At 36.7% G+C, this 20,996-nt stretch overlaps 3 protein-coding genes across 5 annotated transcripts in view; 1 reads left to right on the forward strand and 2 right to left on the reverse strand.

Moving 5' to 3' along the window:
* Window positions 1-302: 302 nt before the first annotated feature.
* On the reverse strand, window positions 303-2,864 carry LOC127503656 (ribonuclease Y-like). Of its 2 annotated transcripts, none has more exons than XM_051877684.1 (6): window positions 2,138-2,864; window positions 1,789-1,914; window positions 1,619-1,663; window positions 1,432-1,499; window positions 1,252-1,275; window positions 303-1,138 (listed from the first exon to the last, which is right to left on the reverse strand). In XM_051877684.1, the coding sequence occupies exons 1-6, from the start codon at window positions 2,793-2,795 to the stop codon at window positions 1,133-1,135; spliced, it is 927 nt and encodes a 308-aa protein (XP_051733644.1). In that variant the 5' UTR covers window positions 2,796-2,864; the 3' UTR covers window positions 303-1,132. The 2 variants fall into 2 exon arrangements, with proteins under 2 accessions (XP_051733644.1, XP_051733643.1); XM_051877683.1 differs by having other exon boundaries at window positions 1,395-1,499; window positions 2,138-2,863.
* A 1,787-nt stretch (window positions 2,865-4,651) lies between these two features.
* On the forward strand, window positions 4,652-15,858 carry hmgcrb (3-hydroxy-3-methylglutaryl-CoA reductase b). Its single transcript, XM_051876883.1, has 20 exons — window positions 4,652-4,787; window positions 5,665-5,851; window positions 6,126-6,237; window positions 8,048-8,135; window positions 8,217-8,301; window positions 9,969-10,074; window positions 10,327-10,433; window positions 10,527-10,646; window positions 10,744-10,868; window positions 10,949-11,163; window positions 11,342-11,448; window positions 11,534-11,728; window positions 11,819-11,977; window positions 12,092-12,249; window positions 12,341-12,446; window positions 13,152-13,322; window positions 13,517-13,657; window positions 14,232-14,390; window positions 14,503-14,657; window positions 14,845-15,858. The coding sequence occupies exons 2-20, from the start codon at window positions 5,684-5,686 to the stop codon at window positions 14,894-14,896; spliced, it is 2,529 nt and encodes an 842-aa protein (XP_051732843.1). The 5' UTR covers window positions 4,652-4,787; window positions 5,665-5,683; the 3' UTR covers window positions 14,897-15,858.
* Window positions 15,859-17,223: 1,365 nt separating this feature from the next.
* The window catches only part of LOC127503286 (ceramide transfer protein), a 41,091-nt gene continuing 37,318 nt past the window's right edge, over window positions 17,224-20,996 (reverse strand). For both annotated transcript variants that reach the window (XM_051876886.1, XM_051876885.1), the window contains one exon: window positions 17,224-19,872. The gene's annotated coding sequence lies outside the window, so the exon portion shown is untranslated. The remainder of the gene's footprint in view (window positions 19,873-20,996) is intronic.

Genomic DNA, 20,996 nt, shown 5'->3' on the forward strand with positions numbered 1-20,996 from the left:
ATTAATCGCTTAACGTTTTTCATTAACGTTAAGTCTGCTTCAGTGTTACTTTAACACTATTTAGAGAGGGACCATATGTACTCTGTGCAGAGTTAATTTAACTCTGAGGATTTTGCTGTGTAGGTACTCAAGATTAACATGAGATTGACAGAAACTGTGTGTGTTATGTACTCTTTAATATAACATAAATGATGTCTCTTACTGAAATATGTAGTAGAAAACCCATGAAAGATGTACATTATTTAAAAAAATCCACATCGTTTTATACATATTTTGGACAATGAGTGTGCCATTTTGTTTAGGTGCGCAGTGCATTTTACGTCGATGACGCTCAGTGAGCTACTGACGTTACCCTGTTGCTATTTTTACCACAACACAACTCACAAATATGTGAATATAATATACACATATTATATTGTGTACATTGTGCAGCTTTTGGTTGTAATTTTCAGTTGAAGGGCAACAAAAGAAACGCTGCAATTTTTCACTGCTTTCCTAACGATTAGAATAGGAGAAAAAATTCACTTTGCCGTGGCATCGTATCAAAATTTTGTATTCCGAGTTGTGTTGCGGTAAAAATAGCAACAGGGCAGCGTCCGTAGCTCACCGAGTGCAACCATTTGACGTCATAGACATAGACAAACAAAATGGCGCCCCCACTGTCCAAAATATGTATAAAACGATGTGGATTTTTAAAATAACGTAAATCTTTAATGGGTTTTCTACTACATATTTCAGTAAGAGACATCATTTATGTTATATCAAGTCTTAATACCAGGGGTTCCCTTTAAGATAGATCACTTGTTGGTCAGTTTCAATTTTTGTATTTTGTAATCTGTATAAATTTCCTCCCAGATGAAGAGAAGTGGCCAAATTTATAATTCGTCTAGTAGTCTACCTGTTACATCAACTAACAGGGTTAGCCTACAAGATTAGCAGTCCTGTGGATGACATGAACAGGGTGACGGTGACGGCAGCAACTGAGGTGACCTGGGATGGAGTCAAATCCCCGACCTGAATTATTGTCTCAGTCCGCCACTGGAAGACTGGAATATGGTACACGAGTTATGTTAAGATGCTTCATGGTGTTTTTGCCTTTTTTAGAGCTTGACAGATGTGGTCACGATGAACTTCAAGTCTGGAAAAGAGCAGTGTGAAAATACATAGTCATACAGGCTTGCCTTGGAGTAAATGATGACAGACATTTATTTTTGGGTGAACTATGCAAACCAGTAAAGTCCTTAAACTCACCTCGGGAAAATCACAATGCATGGCCTGTGTAAAATTTTAGGAACATTATTACATTTATTAATGTTACAGCAGTTAGTGAATCTTTTGAGGAAAAGATTCAGTGAGTATAGTAACATTAGGATGTATTTCAATAGATTTCTTACTATAATGTATACTTAATTCCTTGCTGCTTCGTCTTACAGGTTTCTGGATCCCAAGAGATTGTCTGGTTTGTGAATCATCTCTGCTCTTCAGCTCTCCTTCACGTTCTGTGTTAGAGGACAATATTTCACTACACAAACCTATAAACCTTTAACATGTTCTTAACTCATTACATTGATAATATTGACCGTCCCAGTGACAGTATAACAGATGTTATAATACTCACCAGCAGAAGGAGGATCTGCTGTGGTCTGATGATGTTCTCTGTACACTAAGAAAAATGTTTAGTGCCAATTTCTTAATTTTAATGCATTTAGCAATTTTTTTTTTTTTTTTTTTAAGAAAAAAATCCATTGAATACAGTTTGCAACAGCATATTTCAAATATAATGCTTACTGTTAGGTCGGTCTATTGCAAAGCTGTTTCGTCTTACAGGTTTCTGGATCCTAAGTGATTGTGAATCATTTCTTCTCTTCAGCTTTCCTTCACGGTCATACAGAGGTCTGTCTTTGTTCTCAGACACTATAGAAAAACAAATAATTTTCTCTAGCATTTCCTGTAGCGAATTCAGTCCACTGAGAAAATATTTGTGATTTAAACTTTCACATTGTTAAATTCAAAAGGTTACAGTGTTAGAGGACATCTTTTGAGAACACAAATCTAGTAGTAGCCCCAGTGAACCTGGTAAATCTAATGGTATTAATGACTGTACATTTGTACAGATAACAAATAGTAAAATACTCACCAGCAGGATCTGCTGTGGTCTGATGATGTTCTCTGGATCTCACATCTCTCTGTGTCACTTCTCTCTCTCTGATCTCCAGCTCCTTCTGTCTTTCAGCCAGTTGCTTTTCTCTTCTATGCACGTTTCGCTCTCTTTTATGCAGGCTGTCTTCTTTAACTCTTGCATCGGTCAGATTATTTTTTAGTTGTTCTTTTAACACTTCCATTTTTCTTCGAAGTTTCTCTATGTCGTCCCTTAACTGATCCTCTCTGCCTTTAGAATCATTTAATTCTTTTCTTAGTTCATTTTCCTTTTCCTCATACTTCTCCTGAAAATAATTGCTAGCTTTTCTGAAACACTCCAGATGTGTTGTGAAAAAACTGTTGTCTTTACTCTCTGTCATTGTCTCTATTTTTTTAAATAATTCATTTACACTGTATTCAGTGTTCTGTAAAGTGTGGTTTCTGCCTCCACACATCTTCAAACAGTAGTTCTTGTTTGGATCATTGTGTCTAGCCCCATCTATAAATAACACCATACAGTAGTCTAAGACCTTCTTCCCGAACACATCACTGAGAGCGTGTAAAAGATAATTATCTCTACCAGAGTTTTTGACATCTCTGTGTACTAACAGAAATGCATGAGGCCCAGGAAACAACATAGACTCGTATGACTCCATGTCTTTTCTGATAGATTTGACTCCCTTTCTGAAAACCTGGAATGATTTCAAGTGTTCCAGCCAATAGGGTGGAGTTTTTAATACAGAAACCTGTCGTCCACGAACTTGAGCTTTCCTGGGCTCCAATACTCCAAATTTAAATACATCCCTGTTCTGTCTTTTCCTAAGGATTGTGCCACATGCTTCATCCAGAAGAGCATCATCACCTCCAAGCACCATCAACCTCAGCTTCTCATTGGAGCTGGCTTCTTCTGTGAATGATTCATCTGTTAAGTGAATAAATCAAAGTCAGAGAACAATGCTTTTATTTGTGGTATAGGGCTTTTACACCTTTGGTGAAGACCTGTTTAAGTCTGTTTGATGTATATGGTTTATTTGGTTTGTGTGAAAGTGGTTTTCCAAACTTGGGTGTACTGCAAACATACAAGTCCACTTTAACAGGTTGTCCGTCTGGGTTCATGTGAACTAGGTATGATTTGCAGTATTTTCCAGCACATGTGTAAGCAGTGTGTATGGGAAGATATTAAAGAATTGTGTACAGACAAATATTTTACAATAAATATTTTACACAAATAAATATCTTGTCATGTTTCAATTTATTATAGAGTCAATACTAAAATACTAATTGGAAGCTAACTTTCTAATACTTACCATCATCTTTCAAGAGGAGACCTGTAACAAGAAAATAAGATAGTGTGACAACTGCCTGATTTGTACATTTAAACCTAAAAAGTTATACACAGATTTCTCCCCTATTTCTGTTCACTTCACATTATTCACTTCACCTGTCAGTGCTCATAATGTCATGCCTGATCGGTGTAGCTATCATTAATAATTTTCTATTCAGACATCCTATTGTCTTTTATGAAAAATATGACATAGCTATCGTATATATATTTACAACTCTTTCAGTTGTGTTTTCTTATATGTGGCCTATCTCGCTCCTCATGTGAATGTTTATGTACACTTGTCCTTCCTACAGCATTTTGTAAAGACTAAAAGGTTCTTTATAAATAAATACATTATTCATGCATATATACATGGTTAATAACAATGTTTGCCATGATTATTTGAAGGAGAAAGTAATGATAGGACTTTGTCAGTTCATGCAACAACGATTCAGTGAATTTGTTTCGACTCACGCATTTCATGTTCTTCGTGACCTGTAAAATACAAAATAAGCCAATTTTTTATATTAATATCATACTTTCATTAGTCATTATACAGGCTATAATGACCTTGAACTATTATGACCGACAAAGAAGTCTGTTTGCAAGACGCATTTACAGATCAAAAGTCAGAGGAAATATAAAGTCAATTGAGTTACTGACCTATGCGTCTCCTTGCCATACTGCATTGCAGAGAATGGAAAAAAAGAAGAAGAAATGAAGCAACAAAATGTCTACTGTCAGAAAAACTCAAAATAAACCTATTTTGGGACGATCTTCCGCAAACAAGCTTGTGTAGAAAGTGAAATTGACAAAGACTGTTCTTACCTGTGTTCTGTCACACCTGTCTGCCCCTGTGTAGCCTATTAAAGCTTTTATTATCATGCTTTTACGTCATACTTTTTTTTTTATACTGAATGCTCAGAATGGTACATCTAACTGCAGTTTCATTTCATTCATAAATTGTATAGCCTACTTGTCATTTATCATTAAATAGCCTATTTATTTCAGATTTTTGCTAAAATTCCCATCGTTTTCTCCTATCCATTGACAACAACACTAAATAAAGAAAGACAGTTTGATCTTCTTAATTCATTGCTCCAAACTCGATTAAATAAATTAGAAGAATTAATACTTGTTATTAATACTTGTCACTTGTTATTTTTTCGCGTCACACGTGACCCTCTCTCGTGTAAGATGACGCCACGACAGTAGGCGGTGCTCGCTCGCTCCCGGCGGGTCGTGCGCGAGCCCGTTGAGGGCGGATTACGTCAGTTACAGTCGCCGTGTAACACGGACACTGATCGGAGGAGAACAGATGAGGGTATGTTAGAATATTTCAGACATTAACAGTTAATTCTTTAACTTTCATTTTTAAAACTGTTACTTAAGTTGATATAATGAATCATCTTGACATTTGTCGGTGTTGTTGTTGAATATGAGGCTCAATGACAGCTGTGACTCCTCTAGCTCATGCTAAATTAGCTTAGCATGCTGTCAGATCATCCTTTTAACAAACTTAGTAAGGCTGAGGCACGATATTAATAACTTTTTATTTTCTTTAATGTGTTATAAAGGCAGTATAATGATGTTTATATGTACTATTATAGCTAAAATATAATAGTTGAACCAGCCTCAGAGTTTGTCATCTTTTTTATTAATGACAGTGAGCTTTCATTACTTTATTGATGGATATGCTTTATTTATGAATAGTTTTAATGTCTCTTCAGTTTAATTTCGGTAAAATCTTCTCATCTATCATAGAGATGACATAGAGATAGGCTGTTTAATCCATTAAAAATTAGCTCCTGAAGAATGCAAAGTAATCGTTAACTAAAATAACAATTGATGAGAAATGAGCATAGAAAAGCATGTGGAAAAAAATCGGTTTATTTATTTATTTTTAACTTTTGGAAAGACAATAGTTTATCTTTGATTTGCTGAATAATATTGGTTGTTTAAATAATATTTTTAAAATACCCATCACTTTGTTTTGATCAAAAATGTTGAATTTTTGAGTATTTTGCTGTTGAAATTAGGATAGAATAATTAAATTGCTAAATTCACTTAACTTTAATTCTTAACAATTGTCAGTGCTGTAAATAGGCAGTAACATCTGGATATTGACAGCAGCTGACATCAGTTTTGATGTTTTATATGTTGTTATCATGTTTTTATCAGTCTGTATGTTCTGTTATCAGGTGACCCACTGAAGCCGTGATGATGCTGTCGCGTCTCTTCAGGCTGCACGGCCTGTTCGTCGCCTCTCATCCATGGGAGGTGATCGTGGGAACGGTTGCCGTGACGATGTGTCTGATGTCCATGAACGCTTTCGCTACTAATGACCAGATGTGTGGCTGGAACCATCAGTGTCCCAAAGTACAAGAGGTACAGCAGTCGACTTTACTGGATTTCAGATCATATTGAATACACTGCGCTGCTTCACTGTCCATTTACAAATTCATTGACGTAAAAGTAGATCTCTCTGTATATTTACTCAGAAGGTTTATGGCTTAGTTTCTATTTGAACTGTTTAGTCTAGCTCACTTTTAGTGCTGTAAACTGCGTGATTGGGAATTATGATCTTTACAGAAGCATAACTTGCAACTTATTATATAAAACCAATATTAACATGCAGATTGTTTGCGTTGCTCATTTTTAGAAAATTCTAAGCGGTGACATGCTCATTTTAACCATCACACGATGCCTAGCCATCATTTACATCTACGTCCAGTTCAAAAACCTTCGTCAGCTCGGCTCCAAATACATCCTGGGTGAGTTTCTCTCTCTCGAAACAGTCTTTCCAACCTATTTTTCTTCCTTAACGTGATTTATTTTCAAATGAAATATGATATTCTACAAGACAAAACAAAAAAAGATCAGTTAAAGTTTGTCCTGGGGAATTGGATGGTCCTTATGTAATTTACAAACCCGATTCCAAAAAAGTTGGGACACTGTACAAATTGTGAATAAAAAAGGAATGCAATGATTGGAAGTTTTAAATTTCAATATTTTATTCAGAATACAACATAGATGACATATCAAATGTTTAAACTGAGAAAATGTATCATTTTAAGGGAAAAATAAGTTGATTTTAAATTTCATGGCATCAACACATCTCAAAAAAGTTGGGACAAGGCCATGTTTACCACTGTGTGGCATCCCCTCTTCTTTTTATAACAGTCTGCAAACGTCTGGGGACTGAGGAGACAAGTTGCTCAAGTTTAGGAATAGGAATGTTGTCCCATTCTTGTCTAATACAGGCTTCTAGTTGCTCAACTGTCTTAGGTCTTCTTTGTCGCATCTTCCTCTTTATGATGCGCCAAATGTTTTCTATGGGTGAAAGATCTGGACTGCAGGCTGGCCATTTCAGTACCCGGATCCTTCTTCTACGCAGCCATGATGTTGTAATTGATGCAGTATGTGGTCTGGCATTGTTATGTTGGAAAATGCAAGGTCTTCCCTGAAAGAGACGACGTCTGGATGGGAGCATATGTTGTTCTAGAACTTGGATATACCTTTCAGCATTGATGGTGCCTTTCCAGATGTGTAAGCTGCCCATGCCACACGCACTCATGCAACCCCATACCATCAGAGATGCAGGCTTCTGAACTGAGCGCTGATAACAACTTGGGTTGTCCTTGTCCTCTATAGTCCGGATGACATGGCGTCCCAGTTTTCCAAAAAGAACTTCAAATTTTGATTCGTCTGACCACAGAACAGTTTTCCACTTTGCCACAGTCCATTTTAAATGAGCCTTGGCCCAGAGAAAACGCCTGTGCTTCTGGATCATGTTTAGATATGGCTTCTTTTTTGACCTATAGAGTTTTAGCCGGCAACGGCGAATGGCACGGTGGATTGTGTTCACCGACAATGTTTTCTGGAAGTATTCCTGAGCCCATGTTGTGATTTCCATTACAGTAGCATTCCTGTTTGTGATGCAGTGCCGTCTAAGGGCCCGAAGATCACGGGCATCCAGTATGGTTTTCCGGCCTTGACCCTTATGCACAGAGATTGTTCCAGATTCTCTGAATCTTTGGATGATATTATGCACTGTAGATGATGATAACTTCAAAATCTTTGATTTTTTTTCTCTGAGAAACTCCTTTCTGATATTGCTCCACTATTTTTCGCCACAGCATTGGGGGAATTGGTGATCCTCTGCCCATCTTGACTTCTGAGAGACACTGCCACTCTGAGAGGCTCTTTTTATACCCAATCATGTTGCCAGTTGACCTAATAAGTTGCAAATTGGTCCTCCAGCTGTTCCTTATATGTACATTTAACTTTTCCGGCCTCTTATTGCTACCTGTCCCAACTTTTTTGGAATGTGTAGCTTTCATGAAATCCAAAATGAGCCAATATTTGGCATGACATTTCAAAATGTCTCACTTTCAACTTTTGATATGTTATCTATATTCTATAGTGAATAAAATATAAGTTTATGAGATTTGTAAATTATTGCATTCCTTTTTTATTCGCAATTTGTACAGTGTCCCAACTTTTTTGGAATCGGGTTTGTATGATCGATCACAATTTTTGACTGTTTGTAACAAAAGCATTTATTGTTTATTTTGTGTCCAGGTATCGCTGGTCTGTTTACCATCTTCTCCAGCTTTGTGTTCAGCACTGTGGTCGTTCACTTCCTGGGCAAAGAGCTCACAGGACTGAAGTATGATCTCATCTGTCTCCCACATTCATTATCTTCTCAGTCTTGAGTTTGTCTGTAAACGGTGTCCTCATGTTCCTCCAGTGACGCTCTGCCGTTCTTCCTGTTGTTGATTGATCTGTCTAAAGCCTGCACACTGGCCAAGTTCGCTCTCAGCTCAAACTCACAGGTACAGAGATATCATTTTGCTGGCAATATAGTTAAACAACATCATGAATATTGTTTTTTGTTTTTATTTGACTTTACTTCACTTCAAGAGCATGTAGTTTCACAATCCTTCCTGAGTGTTTTATAGTGTTTTGGATTTTTAAAAATGCAGAATGTTTAGAAAAATTTCTTTGAACCATTTCACACTGTCCATTTAAATAAACAGATTAAAAGTTGATGATGCAAATCATTGGTTTGTTTGTATCATCACTGAAGTGAACACTATAAATAATAAACAAAAAACACATTCAAAAAATGTTTCTGTGATATATTGATGCAAAAATGTAAACTATATTATTTCCCAGCAATATCCAACTTTATTCTCATACAAAGAGTATATACTCACATAAAGTGACATATACTACAGTTTAGAGCAGAATCTCAACTGTTTGATTGTTTATATCATCACAAAATGTAACTATGGCTGCAAGTCTTAGTGCACAGATCTGATCTTTTGATCATTTTATGGCCCACCTGTTTACATTCACTTTAGACATGACTGGTATCCATTATCTGTGTTTACCTTAATTCCCACTCAAAATGATTGTTGGTGATCGCTTTACTACGCACATGATAGACCCTTGGGTTTTGAATAGCCGTGCTATTAAAATTATTTAGATATATCTACGTCGAGTGGCCATGATTATTTGCCAACATGGATAAGTTGATAGCTGTCATGAATGTTTTGCAGCACGAAATCTGATTGAACGGATATAGACCGAAAAAAGGTAATTTTTGTTTGTTATTTTATCTACGACTTGTTATATCTACAATTCTGATATGAAATAAAGTAGCACGGTAAGATTACATTTATTTGAATGAATCATAGACTGTAAAAAAATGAATTTGAATATGAATGATAACAAGAGAGAGTGCGCGAGATTAGTGAAGCTGGAAAGTTATCACCTCATTGCTGAGGAATGTAATGTTTTCCGTAGTAAAGATTATTTATAAAATTAACCAGGCATAGGTTGAAAATCAGCTGCTGAATGTGGGTGTGCATGTGCAATTTCCTTCCTATAGGAAAATATAGATATATAGACATATATAGTTCCCACCCACCTCAATAAAAAAAAGCTGCGAGTTTTAGTGTGAGCGCCTACATCACGTCTGCTTCATAATACAACATTAAAATTAGATCTTTTTATAGGCAAACGTGTCGCACTTGCCTTGTGGTGGCTCGGAATATCAAGGGGGAATCAGATATGCGTGTTTAGACGTAGGTCGGATGTCCGGATATCGGATATGTATCTGATTTAAAACCACATGTGAAAGTGGCTCAAAAATTGGATCTCATACGGATTTTTTGTTTACACGTGTTTTCCGATCTGTGTCACATGTGAGCAAAAAATCTGATATTTTGTGCCAGTGTAAACGCAGCCAAATTATCAGCCAGCTCTGCTAAATGCAACTAGAAGGCATGAAGATACTAAGATATTACAAACATTAACATCATGATTTTCTGTAAAGCTGCTTTGAAGCAATATGTATTGTAAAAAAAGTGCTATACAAATCAATTAGACTTGAATTGATATGTGTAAGTTTCTATGTGAATATTGCTGTTTGTTACTATGTGCTGTTATATTGGTGCTTATGAATGTAAATAATGACGTGTCACGTGACCCACAGGAGGAGGTCAGAGAGAATATCGCTCAAGGCATGGCCATCCTGGGACCCACGTTCACACTGGACGCGGTCGTGGAGTGTCTGGTCATCGGTGTGGGCACCATGTCTGGTACGTTAAAGTAGTGTCTCTTTCTTGCTTTCTTTCTTTACTATTATTTTCCTCCAAAGACATTGACAAATAAAAAGCAGGGTTATTATGATCATAGAAACATGGATGAGAGGGATTTGTGTGACCTAATTGTGATTTCTGGGTGTGGAAAAGTCATGGAAAATGACATAATGAAGTCGCTTGTCTTAATCTGGCTTTAAACTTCCCATTTATATATGTCTCTCACTGTAACTACTTCCTGTCTGATTCCAGGTGTGCGCCAGCTGGAGATCATGTGCTGTTTCGGCTGCATGTCGGTTCTGGCCAATTACTTTGTGTTCATGACGTTCTTCCCGGCCTGTGTGTCGCTGGTGTTAGAGGTCAGTACTGGATTTGTTTCTTGTTTAAGATGTTCTGCATAACACATTTGTGAGTGAACATTGACCCTGCTCTCTCACCCCTGTCTCATCCAGTTGTCCCGTGAGAGCCGTGAGGGTCGGCCCATCTGGCAGCTCAGTCATTTCGCTCGTGTCCTGGAGGAAGAAGAAGGAAACAAACCGAACCCTGTCACTCAGAGAGTCAAAATGATCATGGTGAGCTCTGACAATCACGTATAGAGAACAAAAAAAGGTCATACTCTGCTTTTCTGTACGATTTTTTTTGACTGGTCTGGTTTTGTGTTTGCTTCAGTCTCTAGGTCTGGCGCTGGTTCACGCTCACAGTCGACTCGTGACTGAATCTCCAGTGCATAACATGAGCAGTTCAGACGTGGTTCTGCCCACACCCAACATGGAGTCCGACAGAACCATGTCCAGGTACGAGCTGAGAAACAAGGCGCTGTTTTTGCCATGATTTCAGCAGTCATTTTTAACAATCTTGTTGTTGTTCTTCTCAGTGTGGATTTGGAGCAGGTCATCACGCTCTCTCTCGCTCTGTTATTGGCGGCCAAGTACGTGTTTTTCGAGCAGGCCGAAACGGAATCCTCCCTGTCACTCAAACCTCATGTGGCCACGCCCAACTGTGCCCTGACCAATAGGAGAGGAGGAGAGGACCGCTGTCAGAGGGAGTCGGCCCCGCCAAAAGCCCTGAAGGGGGTCCATACGAATAAAGGTGAACCCCTTTAGTTCATTATTTCAGCTTTTTTCCCTGTCATTCACTTGTTTTTCTCTTCTTTTATTGATTGATTCATTCTTTTATTCTTTTTTTCTGTTGTTTAATTTGTTCTTTCTTTCATTGTTTGGTTCATTTATTCATTCTTGTGTATTATTCTGATTTATCGTACTGTCAGATGGAGATGGACACCATGAGGAGGAAGAAGCAGATGAGTGCCGTGAGCTCCAGTCTCACCAGCGCCGCCCTGTGGACGAATGTCTCACGATACTTAAAGACCCCAAAGTAATTAATCGATCAATCACAGATATGTGTTAACTGATCTTAAAACATCATGTGCTTCACATGCTCTCTCTTTCTCTTCTTTAAGAGAGGAGCTCGGTACCTGAGCAACGCTGAGGTGATGGCATTAGTGGAGTGCAGAGGTATTCTGGGATACCGTTTGGAAGCGGTGCTGGAGAGTCCAGAGAGAGGCGTGGAAATACGCAGAGAAATGCTCTCCCCCAAACTCCCGGACTCGTCCGCGCTGGAGAAGCTGCCCTACAGACACTACGACTACTCTAAGGTGCTGCTTATGATCGGCTGCAGAGCTGCTCTGGAGATCCAGGGTCATGTGTGATGATGCAGTATTTAAATGTTGTTTCCTCGTTATCAGGTGATTGGCACTAACTGTGAGAACGTGATTGGCTATGTGCCTGTGCCAGTGGGTGTGGCCGGACCGCTCCTATTGGACGGGAAAGAATTCCACGTCCCCATGGCAACAACAGAAGGCTGTTTAGTGGCCAGCACCAACCGAGGGTGTAGAGCCGTCACGGTGAGTCATTCGTTTACTTATTGTCTTCATTATTTTGTTTTTTAATGTTTTGTTCTCTCTCTGATTGTAAGTGTGTCGGTCTCCTCACTATCAGATGTGTGCTTGTGTCTGCAGTTGTCAGGTGGCGTGAGCAGTCGTGTTCTCGCGGACGGGATGACCCGCGGGCCGGTGGTTCAGATGCCGTCGGCGTGTCGGGCGGCGGAGGTCAAGGGCTGGCTGGAGAGTTCAGAGGGCTTCAGTGTCATCAAACAGGCCTTCGATCACACCAGCAGGTCAGAGGTCAAAGGTCACATACAGAATGAGCCTTATATAGCACTGCCATGGGAGAGTTTCCAGTGATAACTTTAGCTCTGTTTTTTTCAGGTTTGCTCGTCTGGACCGGCTGCAGGTCGCTTTGGCCGGGAGGAACCTGTACATCCGCTTCCAGTCTCAGACCGGAGACGCCATGGGCATGAACATGCTGTCAAAGGTGTGTGTGATGAAGCAGAGATTACAGCTGATTTTTGGGGTCAAGAGTTCACACAGCATCTGAACTTCCTGCCTGAACCTATATGTAATAGATGTTCCTGCTCTCTTTTGAATGCGCTATTATACCTTCCCCAAGATGTGTTCAGTGACACAATCATAGGAAAACTTATTTCTATAAATAATATAATCGCTTTTAGTGAACTTTTACATTCCATACTTACATTTTTCACAAGTTCAGTTGGTTTTTCATGTATCAAGTTGACACTCATCATATATCTGTGATCAAATCAGTCTTGAAACAAGATGACAATAATATAAATTTTACATTATATTCCAGTTTGTTGTATAAATAAAAAATTTAATAATTATAATGAAATGTATTTGTAAATATGTAAATATTACATATTGTTTTTTCTATATCCTAAATGCCTAATAATATTAAAAATATTTTTTATTCAATTATTATATTTATTTTATTATTCAATTATTTTTATATAAAAATATTTGTTTTCATAATGATTAATCAAAGTAGGGTCCCTGTCCTACATTAATTCCCACTAAATATTCTGTTTCAATCTGAAATACAGAAATCTGAGACCAAACTGATTGGGATTTTTCCCTGTAAATATTTCGAGATCTTTCCTACGGTTGATGTGTGTGTGTCATGAAGGTTTGAAGTGACGGTGGTTGTGTTTGATGTCCGTAGGGAACAGAAGAGGCTCTGAGCCGACTTCAGGAGCGCTATCCTGACATGCGTCTGTTAGCCGTCAGCGGGAACTTCTGCACCGATAAGAAACCAGCCGCTGTCAACTGGATCCAAGGCAGAGGAAAATCCACAGTGTGTGAAGCCATCGTACCGGCACGAGTGGTCAAAGAGGTCAGACAAAAGATACTTACACTTAGTTTTTGTTCCTCTAGGGGGCGTCAGAAAGCTTTGTTTGATGTTTAAGTGTACTAATGTCTGTAGTATAACCTTCTCAATCTGTTCAGTGCATGAAACACAAGTGGAAATCCACCCCAGTGACTGAATGAATGAATGGCTGTAGTAATGTTGTGTTGTTGTGTTTGCAGGTGTTGAAGAGCAGCACAGCCGCTCTGGTGGAGCTGAACATCAGTAAGAATCTGGTGGGCTCGGCGATGGCCGGAAGCATCGGTGGTTTCAACGCTCACGCGGCAAACATCGTAACGGCCATCTACATCGCCTGCGGACAGGTGCGCGCTACACACTACTATAATGACAACATGACTCTGCTATATTAATACACATAATTCTGATCATATAGTGCATGAGTCATCAGTGCATGTTATTCTAAAGCAAAAATATTAACAGGAAAAATAATATTAACAGTCTTACTTGACAATCCAGTGAAAAAAAAGGTTCTGTTAACTTTAAGTGTAATGCATTGTGAATTTATTTATGTATTTATTTACTTAAAAAATTATTTAAAAAGTGTACACACACACATAATACTTAATATTTATATATACAATAAACTTATACACAATAACATAATATACTATAATATTTAAACTTGTTCTTTTATTATTAATACACATTTTTAATCATTGTAGTCCAGGACGTCACACTAAATACTGATTTTTGCTTAAAGAAACAATTTTTTTTTTTACATTTTGTGTGCGTATTTCCTGTATTTTCTGTTTGTATCATAATAAAGAGACTGGAAAATATAGATGGTCATTAAAACATTGCTAAAACAACAAAGCTTTTATATATGTATAATACAGTGTTGCTCCATGTAATTACAGATGATGTTGTGTTTTGCAGGATCCTGCGCAGTCGGTGGGCAGCAGTAACTGTATTACACTGATGGAGTGTGTTGGGATGGATGGAGAGGATCTGTACATCTCCTGCACGATGCCCTCATTAGAGCTGGGCACTGTGGGGGGAGGAACCGGTCTGCCTGCACAACACGCCTGTTTACAGGTAACGCACACACACACACACACACACACACACACACACACACACACTCGGACAGCACTGAGGGTCACTGAGGCTCTATATGAGATTAACCCCATGATGTGTGTGTGCTCAGATGTTGGGTGTTCAGGGTGCCAGTGATCAGTGTCCCGGTGAGAACTCAAGGACACTTGCACGGATCGTCTGTGGCACAGTGTTGGCAGGAGAGCTCTCGCTGATGGCCGCCCTCGCCGCAGGACACCTCGTCAAGAGTCACATGACTCACAACAGGTCAAACATATATACAGCATACAACCATACATATATAACATATAGTATAATATTCTATGCATAAAGAATATTGTGTGTGTATATATATATATATATATAATATATCTTTTTTTAGTTTCAAAAATATGTTTATGTTGTATGATTTTACATTGTTTGTATTCTGAAGTTCTTTTACTCTCTCAAACAGGTCAAAAGCTGATATTAGAGAGACTGAATTGCAGCCAAAGGAAGCTTCATGAAGCACAGCACCCAGAGAACTCTGGGAAATGGAGTCTTGAGCATCTGACGTTTGTGTGGTTCCTCGTGTTCATTCTCAGGGCGTCTGAGGACACGACCTCTCGGAGTGGACAGATGTCCGGCGGAGTTTTCTTCTGTGAAGCAGCTTATTTTGCAGTCTGAATGGGAATTATGGGAAATACTAATGCTTTACGTTTACTTTGTGCCTCAATTTTATAAGGCGACTACATGAGTAAATGAGTGAGATGCCCAGTGATTGGATGCTGCGTTTGTGATTCAGTCACTGCTCATTTTACTGAATCTGTGTTTAGTCTTGCACTAAAAGCCAAAACTGTTACTTGCTCAAGATTTGTCAAAACCTGGTACAAGATTATAAAGCCAAAACACACAACGTTTTTATCGCTTGGTGAAAGTGAGGTGAGAAAACAGGCTTTTTTTGCACACAGACAAATCGTTTTTAGACTAAATCATGATCTCAGATCAGAGCTTGATGGATGATTTTGCAGTTTGGACCGTCAAGAGCGTCAGATTGTGAATGAATGTATTTAATTCATGTGTCTAATCAATCACGCCAAACTCACTGTGACAAACTCCACTGATGGACCTTATGAACGAGGTGCTAATGTAATTTATAATAGTGATTTGAGTTGAGTATGAATCTGTGTGTGAATGTTTGGACTGTGCGTGTTACTTATGAAATGTCTAATATCATTATGGTTTCTGTATTGCCACTGTGTGAATTCATGACTAAAGTGCTTCAGCTTTTCTTGACAAAAGCAAATCCTTTCACTTTCTGACTATAGAAAGTTCTGATAAAGCCATATCTGTGTCTTTTAAAGCTGCTTTCTCTTGCTTATTTCCTGCTAAACCATGGATCAGATCAGCATATTTTTAAATTGTCAGTATTTTTGTTGAAGAACTGTTTTAAATGCATTAAACTGGAAAAATAAACATTTACAAAGTATTTTGCATTTTGTGTGCAATAGATTTTCAAGTATTGCCTTTCTACAGAATGTCTAATCTACAGCACAAGTTAGCATGTTCTTTTAATAAAAATATCATTTATATTTATAAATCCTGCACACTTTTTCGTTCCATCGATTTGCTAAATTGTGCGCACTATTTACTTTTTTTGTTCACTTGATTTGCTAAATCGTGCGCACGATTTACTATTTCGTTCCCTCTATTTGCTAAATCGTGCACACTATTTACATTTTCGTTCCCTTGATTCCTTGATTTGCTAAATCATGCACACTATTTACTATTCCCTTCCCTTGATTTGCTAAATCATGCACACTATTTACTATTCCCCTTCCTTGATTTGCTAAATCATGCACACTATTTACTATTCCCTTCCCTTGATTTGCTAAATCATGCACACTATTTACTATTCCCTTCCCTTGATTTGCTAAATCGTGCGCACTATTTACTATTTTGTTTCCTCGATTTGCTAAATCGTGCACACTATACTATTTTTCAACCTCGATTTACTAAATTGTGCGCACGATTTACTATTTCGTTCCCTCGATTTGCCAAATAGTGCGCACTATTTACTATTTCGTTCCCTTGATTCCTTGATTTGCTAAATCGTGCACACTATTAACTATTTTGTTTCCTCGATTTGCCAAATCGTGCGCACTATTTACTATTTCGTTCCCTCGATTTGCCAAATCGTGCGCACTATTTACTATTTCGTTCCCTCAGTTCCTTGATTTACTAAATCGTGCGCACTATTTACTATTATGTTTCCTCGATTTGCCAAATCGTGTGCACTATTTACTATTTCGTTCCCTCAGTTCCTTGATTTACTAAATTGTGCGCACTATTTACTATTTCGTTCCCTCAATTTGCTAAATCGTGCATGTGATTTACTAATTCTCTTTCCCTGCCATTGACGGAATTTTCTGGCTTTCCGCATTTTCACTGTTATATGGTAGGTGGCGCTATTATGCATCTTCTGAAAGTGTACAGAATATCTGGATCAAAACATGCAAAAAAGGAGCAGAAACAAGTGATAAAAGCATGTTGTGGTTTGAATAATAAAAAAATTCTCTCAGCTTTTTGTACAAAATGTTGCTTGTTTTTGATTAAACTTACCCACATTCAAGTGTTGATAAAAAAAGAATGCATGAAGCTAGAATAAAAGTTCTCTTTTATGGTTTCTCATGTTTATTCTCAGGTATATTTAAACCATGTCTGTATCAAATATTTCAGCTGTAAGTAGCAAATTAATTCTTTGTGAATTTCTAAATCTCCAGAAAAGCAACAACCTGAACAACATGTAACATGAACATTTGCATCAAGAAATGATCAACACAACAGTCAGCGGTGCAGAAAGATGTCAATCATTTTATTCCTCTCTAACAGGCAGCGGCGCCGCCCTCTATTCACAGTACATGTTTATCCTGACACCTTTAGTGTGACGCGTATGTACACAAAACATCTGAACCCCAAGGACTTTACATTCAGTGCAAATGCAACTAATAACACACTAGACTGTATTAGAGGGACACACAAGCAGAACTCCTCGCCTGATTGGCTGTTTCCACCGAAAAACCCTCCAATCAGGGGAAATCAGGTGTATGTTTTATTTGTATTTTTTTTTTTAAGTAACACATTCAGCTTTACGGTTTCACTCCGGTGGATTCGTACATTCGGGTTCAGTGAGTGTCTGGAATGTTTAAGTTGTACGAGCGTGACGTTTTGAAAATCGCATCTGGTCGAAAGCTTTCTGTAAATACTCAGGTGTTGTCGTTGTGCACCTGCTCTGCGTTTGGCTACTTTCTGTCCTCTAAAGCATCTTTAACAGTCTATCATGTATGGAAGCTTGTTTCCACCACTAAATAAAAAAAAATAAAAAAGGTAATTGCGACTTTTTATCTCACAATTTTGACTTTTTGCTTGTAATTGCGGGTTTTTAATTGCACAATTCTGACTTTATAACTCGCAATTCTGATGTTTTTCTAAGAACAACTAACTATAAACTCACAATTGCGAATTATAAAGTCAGAATTGTGAGAAATAAACTCGCAACTGAGTATTAAGTCAGAATTGCGATATCTCACAATTGTGAATTAAAAAGTTAGAATTGCAAGAAATAAACCTTTTTTTCTTACAATTGTGAGTTTTTATCACGCAATTCTGACTATAACTCGCAACTGACTTTCTCAGAATTGTGAAATAAACTCGCAATTGCATCTTATAAAGTCAGAATTGCGAGATTTAAACTGAATTCTGACTTTTCTCACGCAATCGTGAGTTTAAATCTCGCAATTCTGAGAAAAAAAAAATGTCAGAATTGTGCGATTAAGTCGCAATTACCTTTTTATTTTTTATTTCATGACAGAAACAAGCTTACATAATCATGGGAACAGTTTGACCAATGAAAATGTTTAGCAAAAAATTTAAAAGTTCTTGTCGTTCTGCAAAAAAAAAACGTATTTTATTACTCAGTAATTTTGTCTTGTTTTCCAATACAAATATCTAAACATTCTTAAATCAAGATACATTTACTGGAAACACAAAACCACTTTAAAATGTTATAAATTTTTTTTAGAGTTTATGCCAATATCTGTTGGAGAAACTTAATTCAAAAGGAACACAAGATCATTCTTCAGACCCCATTGGCAGATATTCCTTCTTGTTTTAAGCATTTCTTTAATAATTTTTCTTCTAAAGTAAATGCATCTTGATTTAATAATGTTTAGATATTTGTGCTGTAAAACAAAACAAAAACACTGAGGGAAAAAAAATCTATTTTTGCCAGTTTGTGCCTTGTAAGATTGTTTATGAATGCTTGACATTAATATTTATTTTGGAAAATTACATTTGATAAAGAAAAAAATAAATAAACGCAACTAATTCTACCCAAACTACAACTACGTATGATCTATGCCCCGAATTTAAACCGCATCTCCCTATTGGATAGAATATTCGACTGGCATCAGAGCTTCTCCAATGAGAAGACACTTTTCTGATGACACAATCTGTCCTTGCTGATTGCAAAAATCACGTTTAAATAATACAAAGTACGAAATCAATATTAAAATGATCTTTGTAGAAACACTAAAGGACGCCAGTTTGGGTCGTGGCTGTGGTTTTGATGTAATGGACGTGGGCGGCACGATCAGCAAGACGTACCAGATCAATAATGAGGCACTTCTCTAGAAATGTTTGAGTAGGACACACACTTCTCAGTCTCTCTCACACACACACACACACACTCACACACTAAGGCATATGGAGTTGGATTAGTCAGGTAAAAGCATCGACTGACGATCTCAAGCAACAATGAAATTATATACAAATAATCTGTGCGCAAAGTTCGTCTGACGTATTAAAATTTTTTGCCTGTTACGATCGATCTGTAATTGTGCTACGGTACGTCAGCCGCTGAGACACGGATATAACTAAAGATTACGTCGCCGAAGAAAATAATCGTCCACATGGCCTCTTCGTCAGCGGCAGATTCAGCGCTTCATAAAAGAGACGGCGAACGTTGAGACGAAAGGCAGGCCAACGAAAGCCCTCGAGTTCATTTACACACATGCCTTTGATTCGATACTGAACGTCGACGATTATACGTGGACAATGAAAGCAAAGCTGAAATGTTTGTTCTAAACAAAAAACACTAATAATCAGGACTAAAACAGCCGGTCTCGTGTGTTCAGCTTTAAAACTCTCCGTCATATATAAACTTCCCATCTCACTTACTTACATACATACATATATATTTATATCAATATAGATCTCTGGCAGAAAACACGGGACAGACGTTGGCGTTTGGCTTCTCTAGTCCTCTGCCTGTGTGAACTAGTGCAGCGCTACAGAACGGCTTCAAGCGTCTACCGATGAGCCGCTGCCGGGGCTTCCTGTGGCAGCGGGGTTCAAAAGAGTCGGGAAAGGGACGCGATGAGTCTTCTGTGTGGCGAGAGGAGTGTGCGGGAACCGGAGCCGCTCGGGCACACTGACGGCAGAACTGCAAAGAACAATACAAAAAAAGAATTATTAATAATCAATTTCACTATAATAATACATAGTAACATGACTAATAAAATGGTAACACTTTACAATACGGTAAATATTGTGACCAATAAAATGAATGATGATGATAATAATAATATAAATATATAATAAAATAATAATAATAATAATAATAATAATAACAACAACATCATAACTTACAAAATAAATAACAAATAATAAAATGATAAAATATATTTAAATATATAATACCTTAACTGATAAAGTAGTTAACTAATGTAATCTTTTATTGTGACCAATAAAATAAATGATGATAATAATAATAATTATAATAATAATAATAATAATAACAATAACAACAACATCATAACTAACAAAATAACAATAAAAATTTTTTTTTAAAATATATAATAAAAATAATAATAATAATAATAATAATAATAATAATAATAAACCAGCAGCACTAATAATAAAACATAAAATATATTTATTTATTATAAATTATAATAATAAACTAAAATACAATAATACAACACAATAATTTATAAATTCTAAATAACTTTTTTATATATCCAAAAATAATATGGGCATTTTTAACTAATGTAACCTTTTATTGTGACCAATAAAATAAATGATAATAATAATAATAATAATAATAATAATAATAATAATAATAATAACAACAACAACAATAACAACAACAACAACAACAATAACATTATAACTAACATTATTAAATAATAATAATAATAATAATAATAATAATAAAAAAATGATAAGATGTATTTAAATAATAACATAACTGATCAAATAATAAAATAATATATTATCAAATAATATGATTAAATGTATAATAATAATAATAATAATAATACAACAACAACAGCACTAATAAAACACAAAATACTTTTTTTTAATATATATCCAAAAATATGGGCATTTTTAACTAATGTAACATTTTATTGTGACCAATAAAATAAATGATTTTAATAATAAAATAAATAATAATAATAATACAACAACAGCACTAATAATAAAACAAAATATTTTTTTTATATTATATAATAATAATAATAATAAACTAAAATACAATAATACAATACAATAATTTATACATTT

This window comes from Ctenopharyngodon idella, chromosome 21, assembly GCF_019924925.1.
Source record: "Ctenopharyngodon idella isolate HZGC_01 chromosome 21, HZGC01, whole genome shotgun sequence".
In the NCBI taxonomy this organism is placed as follows: domain Eukaryota; kingdom Metazoa; phylum Chordata; class Actinopteri; order Cypriniformes; family Xenocyprididae; genus Ctenopharyngodon; species Ctenopharyngodon idella.

Bases quoted from the DNA above. Each gene is read 5' to 3' on its own strand.
- hmgcrb (XM_051876883.1), top strand. From the start codon at position 5,684: ATGATGCTGTCGCGTCTCTTCAGGCTGCACGGCCTGTTCGTCGCCTCT. The intron at 12,447-13,151 runs GTGTGTGTGATG...TGATGTCCGTAG, and splicing joins GCATGAACATGCTGTCAAAG to GGAACAGAAGAGGCTCTGAG. The intron at 14,658-14,844 runs GTCAAACATATA...TCTCTCAAACAG, and splicing joins AGTCACATGACTCACAACAG to GTCAAAAGCTGATATTAGAG.
- LOC127503656 (XM_051877683.1), bottom strand. From the start codon at position 2,795: ATGGAGTCATACGAGTCTATGTTGTTTCCTGGGCCTCATGCATTTCTG. The intron at 1,915-2,137 runs GTGAGTATTTTA...GTTTTTCTATAG, and splicing joins GACCACAGCAGATCCTGCTG to TGTCTGAGAACAAAGACAGA. The intron at 1,664-1,788 runs GTAAGCATTATA...CATTTTTCTTAG, and splicing joins TGCAATAGACCGACCTAACA to TGTACAGAGAACATCATCAG.